The sequence below is a fragment of the Aspergillus pseudonomiae genome (assembly GCF_009193645.1).
Source record: "Aspergillus pseudonomiae strain CBS 119388 unplaced genomic scaffold BDV37scaffold_34, whole genome shotgun sequence".
Taxonomy (NCBI): domain Eukaryota; kingdom Fungi; phylum Ascomycota; class Eurotiomycetes; order Eurotiales; family Aspergillaceae; genus Aspergillus; species Aspergillus pseudonomiae.
The window spans coordinates 299,828-310,542 of record NW_022476026.1 but is presented as its reverse complement, the minus strand read 5'-3'; the positions used below and the strand labels follow the sequence as shown (position 1 = coordinate 310,542).

The 10,715-nt window shown below is 50.4% G+C and overlaps 4 protein-coding genes across 4 annotated transcripts; 3 read left to right on the top strand and 1 right to left on the bottom strand.

Moving 5' to 3' along the window:
* Nucleotides 1-1,790, top strand: BDV37DRAFT_122954 (B-type cyclin nimE). The gene is made up of 3 exons (XM_032078616.1): nt 1-1,306; nt 1,364-1,502; nt 1,555-1,790. Exons 1-3 carry the CDS (start codon nt 101-103, stop codon nt 1,650-1,652), a joined length of 1,443 nt encoding a protein of 480 aa, XP_031941356.1. The 5' UTR covers nt 1-100; the 3' UTR covers nt 1,653-1,790.
* Nucleotides 1,791-2,492: 702 nt separating this feature from the next.
* BDV37DRAFT_122950 (HIT family protein) lies at nt 2,493-3,656 on the top strand. Its single transcript, XM_032078615.1, has 3 exons — nt 2,493-2,870; nt 2,946-3,048; nt 3,125-3,656. Exons 1-3 carry the CDS (start codon nt 2,568-2,570, stop codon nt 3,379-3,381), a joined length of 663 nt encoding a protein of 220 aa, XP_031941355.1. The 5' UTR covers nt 2,493-2,567; the 3' UTR covers nt 3,382-3,656.
* BDV37DRAFT_271739 (putative histone deacetylase SIR2) lies at nt 3,439-9,169 on the bottom strand (the record flags this gene model as incomplete). Its single annotated transcript, XM_032084761.1, has 12 exons — nt 3,439-3,480; nt 3,574-3,698; nt 3,754-3,959; nt 4,021-4,910; nt 5,083-5,201; nt 6,010-6,193; nt 6,258-6,812; nt 6,869-7,179; nt 7,271-7,543; nt 7,578-7,678; nt 7,951-8,550; nt 8,613-9,169. 12 exons carry the CDS (start codon nt 9,167-9,169, stop codon nt 3,439-3,441), a joined length of 3,963 nt encoding a protein of 1,320 aa, XP_031941354.1.
* A 248-nt stretch (nt 9,170-9,417) lies between these two features.
* On the top strand, nt 9,418-10,628 carry BDV37DRAFT_122726 (RWD domain-containing protein). The gene is made up of 2 exons (XM_032078610.1): nt 9,418-9,687; nt 9,746-10,628. The coding sequence occupies exons 1-2, from the start codon at nt 9,621-9,623 to the stop codon at nt 10,378-10,380; spliced, it is 702 nt and encodes a 233-aa protein (XP_031941353.1). The 5' UTR covers nt 9,418-9,620; the 3' UTR covers nt 10,381-10,628.
* Nucleotides 10,629-10,715: the final 87 nt, after the last annotated feature.

The window sequence follows — 10,715 nt, the reverse complement described above, 5'->3', positions numbered from 1 at the left end:
AAAAAAATATCTTTTTTTTTTTTTTATTTCTTTTTCTGTCCATTACAAGATCTTCTAACAGACACCGCAGCAGGCTCGCAGCCTCCGTACACGGAGCACCATGAACGAGAATGACGAGAACAGACCTTCGACGCGTCTCACACGGGCCAAGGCTGCAGCTCTATCCGCAGGTGACGTCTCCACTGCCGCCACTAAGAAACCTCTTGAGACCAAGAAAGCCGCTACCTCAACCGCGACCGCTGGTACCACAAGGAGGCGCGCTGCCCTAGGTGATGTAAGCAATGTCACCAAGGGCGAGAACGGCGGCGCAAAGGAGGGAAAAAAACCAGCCGCGACCAAGGTTGGCTTGACATCCAAAGCTACAATGCAGGCTGGTGGCGTTGCGAAGCTCACCCGCACCAACTCGTCGCGTACTACTGCCCTGACAAACAAAACCACCAACACGAAGAAGCCTACGGAGGATAAGGAAAAACGCTCGGGACCCGGATCTATCAAGGATAGTGCACAGAAGCGCCAAAAAACCACGCAAGACGTGTTGGTCGAAGAGCCACCCCGCAAGAAGGTGGAAGTCGAGAAAAAGCTCACCGAGAAGAAGCTTGTCGCTGAGAAGGCTCCCGCCAAGGAAAATGTCGAAGCTCCTGTTGAGAAGACCCTGCAGAAGCCCGGCCAAGATCTCGTGGAGGATTTGGATACTGAGGATTTGGATGACCCCTTGATGGTGGCCGAATATGTGGTGGAGATCTTCGAATACATGAAGGACCTCGAACTCGAGACACTACCTAACCCCCATTACATTGACCATCAACCGGATCTGGAGTGGAAGATGCGTGGGATCCTTGTTGACTGGCTCATCGAGGTTCACACCCGTTTCCGCCTGTTGCCTGAAACCCTTTTCCTCGCTGTCAATATCATCGATCGTTTCCTGTCGGCTGAGGTGGTGGCTCTGGATCGTCTGCAGCTTGTTGGAGTTGCGGCTATGTTCATCGCGTCCAAGTACGAGGAGGTCCTCTCGCCGCATGTGGCCAACTTCAGCCACGTCGCCGACGAGACTTTCACCGATAAGGAGATTCTGGACGCTGAGCGTCACATTTTGGCGACTCTCGAGTACAACATGAGCTATCCCAACCCGATGAACTTCCTGCGTCGTATTTCTAAGGCAGACAACTATGATATCCAAACGCGTACCCTCGGAAAGTACCTGATGGAAATCAGTCTACTTGATCACCGGTTCATGGCTTACCGTCAAAGTCACGTGTCCGCCGCCGCCATGTATCTAGCACGTCTCATTCTGGAGCGTGGGCCTTGGGTATGTAGTTATTATTGCTGCTGCGTGGGGACACTGGGAATTGCTAACGGGATGTAGGATGCCACCCTGGCTTATTATGCTGGATATGACGAAGAGCAGATCGACCCTGTCTTCCGTCTCATGATCGACTATCTTCACCGCCCGGTCTGCCACGAGGCGTTCTTCAAGAAATATGCCAGCAAGAAGTTCCTCAAAGGTAAGCACAGACCTGGTCTCGACGTGTTTGCAGCGGCTGACGGGTTTCATAGCGTCCATTTTGACCCGCCAATGGGCCAAGAAGTATCACCACCTGTACATCGACAGCTCCCTCTCAGAACCGTACAACTATATCAAGGATCATGAATAAATACGAAGGGTGGTTTGCGACACCCGTGATGAGCCAAGATCTCGCTCCTTGGCGGGATGGGTGTAAGGGGAGGAGTTGGTTGATTCGATATATGGCATTTCTTCGGTTGTGATGGTATAGGACACCTCTTGCATATGTTTACGACGGCATTTTTCTGTTTCAGCTGCGGATGTTTGCATTATTCACTTCTACTCGGGGCGTCGGGCGCTCTTTTCAAGCTCTTCTCTTTCTTTTCCATCTTTGCTTTCTTCGATTTGGCAGTGTGTCTGGGTTTCTTCACACTTGACTTCCTCTGATACCTTCACATTCTCCTTCTCCCCCTGTTTGTATTACAGGCGTCGGATGCCCAGGGTCGGCAATGTATTTGCAATTCTTTTTTGGTTCCCCACTTGTCTTCTTCTGCCAGCACGTTCGCTGCCTCGTCCTCGGAGAACGGAGGTGACGACGTAAGTGCTGCTGCATTTCCACGACCGCAGGTTACGGGGTAAATGGTATCTCGAATGGAAGGAAAAACCTAACAGGAAGAAAGGAAAAACGTTTTTGGAGTTATCTTTAGTGTGTTTCGTGTTTTACGGGGTGATAAATGGGATAGAGGGGGGGGAGGACGAGGGTCATCGTAATGTGTGTTTAGGGAATTTAATGTGCACTGGAGCTGCTGGCTTCAGCTTTCAAAGACCTGGACCATTTGCGACTGAGGATCAGTTGCTGGGTGACCGTGGATTTGTTTAGTCGGTATAGCGATCAACCAACCCCCATGAACCGAGGTCCAGCGAGATGCTCTGCCACTCCCGCTGGATTGCATCTCAGCCCTGACATTCCCACACCTCAGGTCTCGTATGGCCTCTCCGTAAACAACTAGATCATTTAAGACCGATATCTGATCACTCAAGCTCCCTAGAACGCAAATACGTCACTATGTCGACGCCATCGTCATGTCCCTTTTGTAACATCGCCAGCACATACCCGCCTATCCCTCCAACAGCCTTCACTCCAGATAATGCTCCTCCCAATTCCCAAAATACAACCAAGCCCTATACTTCCCTAATTCCCCTACCAGACGCATCCGACCCAACCCAGCCAACCGCGCATCTGATTCTCTCCACCAAACATGTCCTAGCGTTCTTGGACATCATGCCCCTGACCCGGGGCCATGTCCTGGTGATTCCCAGGACGCATTATGAGAAACTCGGCGACGTAGACGTGAAGGTCAGCCGCGAGGTACGTATAACACTCCTATTTTGTTCATTCATTTCCATTGTCTACATGATATCTCCAGCAACTAATCACATCCAGCTCGGCCAATGGCTCCCCATCCTCTCGCGCGTCGTCATGCGGACCATCTCCGGTGACCAGGACAGCAGCTCAGACTGGAATTGGAACGTGGTACAGAATAATGGTATAGTCCCGACTTTTCTTCCTCTTGTCACACTCATGGACCAGCTGGGATCAAGTGTATTGATGGTAAAGCACAGGAGTCAGGGCCGCGCAGCAGGTTCCTCATGCCCATTTTCATATCATTCCCCGGCCGTCGTCTAACCCAGCACCTAATGCTGCCCGGGCGAGCTTTGTGATGTTTGGGCGTGGGCAACGAGATGAGTTGGATGATGATGAGGGAGAGGCCTTGGCGCGTTTGTTACGGGGTGAGTTGGCGAAGGAGGTTCTGAGGATGGGCGTGGACTTGGAATGTGAGGTATCTGGTGATGGGAGGGGGGTGAAGGGGAGGCTTTAGTGGGATGTTTTATTCTTCTATGTACATGCTTCGTGTTCTTTTTTGTTTATATTTCATTCATCTCAGCTTTGTTGCGGAGCTGGGCTTCCTTTCTCGGATCTTTTGTTGGGGTTTTTCGTGAAGTACTGAACGGGTTCAAACTTGTTAGTTACGATCTTCGATGGTGTATGATAGACGATCTGCATGGCATACCTTTCTCCGGAACGCATTCAGATCATCGGCGCTGATTCCTTCCGAGTCACCCTTCTGTCGTGCCTTTGAGATGTCGGAGACCTGTCCTTCGGGTAGTCTTCGGTAGGTAATCAATCGGCGGGACCCTAGAATAACAATTAATAAGAGATCCTAGTGAGATCTGGTAGATGCTCTACTAACATTGATTGAACGGCTGCACGGAAACGCTGACAACCTCCAAGTGTGGATGCATGGGAATGAGCAGCTCCACATCCTCGTCGATGGAGGTGGGCATCCACATGCAGAGACGGCCATCGGTGACGAGGGTCCGGGACGCAAAGGCGAGAATATCGTTCTGCATGGCTTCGAAGCCGTACGGTTTCTTAGGAGGGATGTAACCAGGTCGACTGGAGTTCGTATGTTAGTTAAAGCCTGGACCCAATGGGGACCATCGAAGAAAGGACGTACTAATGCGCTGGAACGCCATCAATGATAACCTCTTCTCGACCACTACCGTCCCGGGTTCCCAGAACCCTAAGGCCTTCACGGACACCATATGGAGGGTCACAGACAATACCATCCAAGAACTGACGATTCAACAGCGGTGTGTTCGTCAAGTCCGAAGAGAACGCATCCATAAACTTGCTCTCAATGCCATATTGCTGAAAGTTGGTAAACAACCCCATAGGCGCCTTCTCCTTCTTCTCCCTGCCCTTGAAACTCCGTGGATCAATATCCGACCCACAGGTCAAGGCTCCGAAATGCGCTGCCGCAACACAGAAGCTCCCCGTCCCAACAAAAGGGTCATAGAACAGTCTCCCGGGAGCAGCGTGGGCCATATTGGCCGTGACGAGGCTCAGCTCGGCGTCCATAGAAGTGGTACTGATATAGCGGCGTTTCTTCAAGTCGTATTTCAGGACGATATCGCGACTGCTGTTCGCAATCCAGCGACCGAGATAGATCTTCCTGGGGTCCTGGACGTCGCTGTAGGCGTGTGTCGCACCGGGCGCTCTCGTCGCGATCTCAACGTCCGAAACAAAGTCTTCCAGGACCCAGAAGTCCTCGTCGGGGTTCTTCATCCGGATTGGGCCGTCGAAGCCCAGATACGCGAACGATTGGATGATGGCTCGCTTGGCCTCCATGCTGCGCTTCCCAGAAAATGAGTCGATCGTGAACCGGAACGACACTTTCTGGAACTCATCCCAGCGGTGCTGGGTCCGCCTGCGGACGTCGGCGTGCACTTCCTCATAGTTGGTGCCTTGGCCCCAGAGTTCGAAGATATCTTTGGCTAAGATACTGCGCGAAATCAGAGTGCGCGCATCTGCTTCATTGGGTAGTTTTACTACGCAGTATGGTGACTAGTGCGCGTGTTAGTTCCATTCGCATACAGTGGGATAAGTATAGGGTGAGGTGGGGAGAAATCTGCGGGACAGTTTATTGCCCCTCAGTGCTTGTATACTGGTGTAATGTTGTAAAAGATGTTGCAAGGGGGAACAAAATAAATTATATCAAATATTTAGAGGAACATACAAATTGGTCGTAATATAGGATTTCCAGATCAATTCCAGCCAGAGCGGCCAGAGACTCGATTTCCGGTCGTCGAAAAGTCTCGTGGACCTGCGCGAAGCGGATCACATATTCCATGATGACTGAAGCCCACCAGACTTGGTCGGGCCTGTTGAGTCTTAATCGACGGGGTCTGGAATCGCTCTTGTTCCCAGAATAGTACTTGGTGTGGTAGATAGACCGTCGATTATGTGCTGGTGGGTTGAAGGCGTCAATGGCTGTGTGGTACGAGGTAAACGTGATGGTCTTTATTTTATTTTATTTTTTCTTCTCAGTTTTTTTTTGGCCGCTCAGAATTTCTGTTACTGATGTTGCAGGCAACGGGAACCCACAAGAGCTCTTATATTCTTCAACCTGCCCTTCAGAAAGTATTCATGACTACAGTGTACTAAATTATGGTGGATGATTTCTTTCGTGGTGTTGTTCATGCTCAAGTCAATTAAACGCAGAAGCCGTAGCTACTCAATCTCTAAAGGAAAAGCATCAAGAAAAGCGCAACAACAGTCTAAAGGAACCAAAGAAAAGACCATCCTTCAATACATACGAAACCCTCCAAAACAAGAACCCCCAGCAACAACTTCATCATAAGAAGAACCGTACAGTACGCCGTCCCTCAATAGACAGGGACCAGAGATCCTATGACCGAACACCGTCGCTATGCGCCGACTACCTTAAACACATGTCGTGACTCATATCCTTCAGCAGGAGTGATTTCGACCTTTTCGTCGGGAGGAATCATCTCATGTTTGAAGTCCCATCCAGCCCGTCGACAGAGCTCAGACACCACCACATCGCAATCGCCTAAGAGATCAATATCAAAGCCCGTATGCGACACAGGCTAAGGTGGATGGTTAGCATATGAATTAGAGGATGAGGTTGTTAAGAGATCACCTACAGTCCGAGAGATATAGATCTGAGGCACATGACGGGGTAACACGCCTGGCACTTCTGCTACAGGAGCGACTTTCAACGAGGTACCAATGACGATGACCAGATCTACCTTGTCACGGTCATGGCGAATCAGGCGCTGTCCGAACTCATCGGGAAGATCTTCGCCAAAGAAGGTGATGTCAGGCTAAAATACATGTCGGTTAGCGGATGAACTGTAGGTGGAAGAGAAAAGCTGATGCTGCACGAACCTTCATCACCCCGGGGGTAGGGAGCTCGTAGTCTTCCTCTTCAGAGCTCTCGTCCCCATCGGAGTTTCGACTCTTGTGTGTGCCATTCGTGCTACGTTTGCGCTTTTGCCCCTGCGGCCTCAAAGAGTCTTCCTCAATCTCCTTCTGGCAGGAAGTGCATTCAGGAACGTTCCCCTTCCTGATGTCCTCGTAGAGCGCATCGCCTGACACCTGATACTGGCATTTAACACAGGTGGCCGTGGCAAATGAGCCATGGCACTGCACAATCTTCTCGGGAAGAACGCCTGCGTTCGCCTCGATATTATCGATGTTCTGGGTGTAGTTGGTCAGGAGCTTTCCTTTATCCTGCAGGAGTCGAATGAACCCATGAGTTGGCGAGTATTTCTTCTCCGTAGGCAAGATATCCTTCGCAATCGAGTAGAAGATGCTCGGGTCCTCACGGAAGATATGAATATCGAAAACTTCCTGCGGATCGCTTAGACCCAAATGCGCCAATTGCGAGTAGAGTCCGGTGTCCTTGGACCGAAAATCGGGGATACCGAGACTCGTTGAGATCTGGCGACACTATTAATGCATACGTTTATCACAGATAATCTAAAGCAAACACTCACACCAGCGCCCGTCAAAACAATGATATTCTTAGACTCCTGAAGTAACTTGACCGCATCGTCGATCGTGTTATACTGTGGAAGCTTCTTCCGGCGAGAGAACTCTTGCGAGATCCCAATCGCAAGCAAAGGGTGATAGGCCTCGTCCGGCGCGCCCTCGAGGAAAGCCGGGGGCATGATCCCAAATGCAGTGCATAGTTTCTTCGCCGTTACTTTGTCCTGGGCAATAGTTTCCTCAACGAACGCGGCCTTGCCAACTTCATGGAGGCGGTTTCGGAATGCAATCGCCTCGTCTAATGTACAAGCATCAGGTACTACTAAAGGCGGGAAAGGTCAGCGAACGAACGGATGAAATTTGAAGCATGCAAAGGCTCAGGCGCATTGCGCGAAGTATGAAACGCTTACCCCCTTCCCGAAGTTGCTCGTCACGAAGGACTTGGATAGCGTCTTCATAGAGTGACTGTGTTTCCCATTCGTCTCCCGATTCACCGCTATCCGAGTCCTCTTCCGACGGAGATACATTGCTTTGCGCAGAGAGAGGATTCTCTGTCGCAACGGTCCCTTCCACTTCCGCGGAGGTCATATCGACGGCTTCCACTTCGACCACCGGATTCTTCAACGAAGAGCTCTCCCCGCCGGGTGCTGGTATAAGGTCCATCCTGTATGGGAGATAGGACGCTTCCAGCAACCTCAATGACAACGCCTCACTCACATTGAATTTTTCGCCACGCGAATGTACGATCTGCCGGGATAAATCTGGCTCTGCGAATCTCCGGGGAAAGCGGTCGGAGCGGATTTATCCGACACCGGCTTCTGGGGCGATAAGTCGGTAGTATCAAGTGACAAAGGAGGATGGGCCAATAAGTATCGCATGGCTTTACGAGCGAAGTGGGCTTACGGCGGACGGATACAAAAAAAAAAAAAGAGGGTCGGCCAGTCAATCAACCACGCCCCCTGGACGCGGGCCACGTCGTTCGTATATCGTAAACAGTAGTGACTTTTTTCTATAGGTTGGTATCATGACAGGATTCTCATAAGATCATGCAATTTTTCATGAATCAGCCATCTCCTGATCGCCGTCCGACTCAAACTCGTCCTCCCAGCCCTCCACTCCCTCCTCACCTTCCCCGTCATCCTCCATATCTTCCCCTAATTCTTTGTTCATCGCTTCGACCAACTCATCCGCATGCTCCTTGAGCCTCACATCTTCGTATTGAATCGATTCGTAGAGGGTCAAGCTCTGCTTCAGCCATTCCCGGCTAGCGACCAGTGAGGCATGGCGTCTTGCCTCGGGAGTTTCACTGTCCAGCTCTTCCTCCTTGGGCGCTTCCTTCTTCTCGGCGAGAAGATAGAGACACCATCCTCCGAGATACCATGCCTCTACACTCTGGTCATCTTCTAAGATCAAACGTTCTAGGACTTCAAGTGCTTCAAGCTCCATGGTGACCTCCATCAATAGACGAGCCAAACTGATCCTTGTAGCGAAGTCGGGGACTGTCGGGTCCTCGGGTGGTAGGTCCTTCCATAGCTCAAGACTTTTTGTGAGTGCCGCGCGAGCCTCATCCGTTCGCAGCTGTGAGATTCGGATAGAGGCGAGAGTCTGTAGCACTTCCGGTGCATTTGAGTTGACCAAAAGAGCCTCTGTAATGAGAGTTTCGCAACGGGCTTCAGCATCTTCTTCCCACCTAGTCGCTGTTAAATTAAAGGAACTCCACGGACAAACCCAGGACATAGAGCAATAACTCACGAAAGATCGGTCATGTAGATCTCAGCAACAGCACATAGGGCATTAGCCATCTTCCGTTTCTTCTCCTCCAACTCAATAGCTTCTGCAGGACCCGGGTTCTGTTCAAGCTGTTGAATAACTTGCCTGAGACAAGAAACACCCTTCTCAAACCATTGAACACTGTCCTTGCCTCCAAGCTCGCTCAATTGAGCAAGCCACATGAACTTCTCAGCGCCACCTCCCTGGCTTTCAGGAATTGCGCCAGTCGGGTCCAGCTCAACCGCGCGCATAAAATGCTGCCTCGCCACATCAATCTCCCCCAGCTCAACGTAGATCTCCGCCACGATGTTCAAGGCCGAAAGCTGGGCGGGCGAATTGGCCGGCGCAAGTTCGAGCGCCTGTTGGGCGACCGGAAGCGCTACATCTGGCTGTCCTGTCTGGAGGAGTGTTGTCGCTTGTTCGAGGAGCTTGGAAGGATCTTCGTTCATTTTCTGTTTCGAGACCGACCCGCCAGCGCTGAGAACGGACTTGGACTTGGATTTGGATGCTTTCTTTTTGTGAGGTCTGGGTTTACCCATGATCGGCGTTTAGATTATATAAGAGAGATATTCAACGTACTCTAACAGTTCAAGTGAACGGATCAAAAAGGAAGAAAAAGATCTATGACAGTAAATTTCTTGCACAAGATAGATTTATATACTTGGGGAGCTTTGGAAGGTCAAGAAAGCGGAGCATTGAAATTCCCTTTTCGGATCAAATAATTTTGGGCATTTTCTTATCTGTTTGTCTGGTTTGCATGTGGGACTGCAATATTATACATGGGGTACTTCATGACCGAATCCTACGCCAGCCAGCTTTAATTCACGCAGCAAAGGATTGCCCTGCTGTCTTGTCGCATCTTACATCTACAGTGCTATATACTTGAAGTAGCCATCCTTGTGTGGGCGCGGCAATCCGGTCGTTCTCGCTTTGCAACACCCACTACTCGTACCCCTCCAACCCCCCCATCGGCGGCAGAATTGAAACAGTATGGGCCGCGAAGATCAGATTGAAGAGCGCGAGGTGCTCGATTCCATTTTCCCAGAGGAAATCACAGGTGAGATTACAGCTTCATTTATGCGCACCAAAGGGCTATTTATTGTTAACATTCTTAGATTTATCGGATACCTCATACAGGATATCAATCGTCCTCGACGCGCCGGACAATGACGTCGAAGAATCTGAACAGCCCGTGTTGCTCCTGCAGGTCTCATATCCTGCAGATTATCCCGATGTTGCTCCGGAGCTCGAACTATCCGCTCCCCCGAACGCCCCCAGACACCCTCGGCTAGATGTCCAGGAAGATCGGGACCAACTACTCGAATCCTTACAGCCTACTATTGAGGAGAACCTGGGGATGGCCATGGTTTTCACCCTCGTCAGTGCTCTCAAGGAGAATGCTGAACAATTAATGTCCGAGCGGGTGAATGCTGTCCATGCGGAGAAAGAGAAGGAAGCCGCTAAGGCTGAAGAGGAGGAGAATCGAAAATTCCATGGTACAGCCGTGACCAGAGAGACATTCCTAGAGTGGCTAGAGAAGTTTAAGGCGGAGATGGAGGAAGAGGAGAAGAGGCAACGAGAAGAGAAAGAAGCGGAGGATAAGAAAGCCAATAAGAAGACTCCAGGCAAGGAAGAGAAGAAGATGACTGGGAGACAACTATGGGAGGGAGGGTTCGCTGGCAAGGGAGACTTTGATGAGGAAGGTGAAGATGCTTTGCCTGCTGTTGAGAAGATGAAGCTTGCCGCGTAGCGTATCGCTATCTTGACGACTTTACCTGTTATGAGTCCTTCTATCTTATACTCTAGCGTCATGCAAATAGATGAAGTTCTGTAAATACCTCTACTCTGACTCTAGCAGCTGGCGTACATTCATGGACAGACAATGTTTCTGTCTCTTTACCTTATTAAACCCCGTCCACTCTTTCGTAAATCTATGCAGAAATAGAAATGATACTGAAAAGGACCTTGTTTCGCAATTGGGATGCAAGTATGACTTATTCATATTTCTAGGTAGTTTGAAAGTTGGATAAATGCATATCGCCTGGTTTCCAAGTTCACAGCCTCGTGTGCAGAGGAATTCAAACT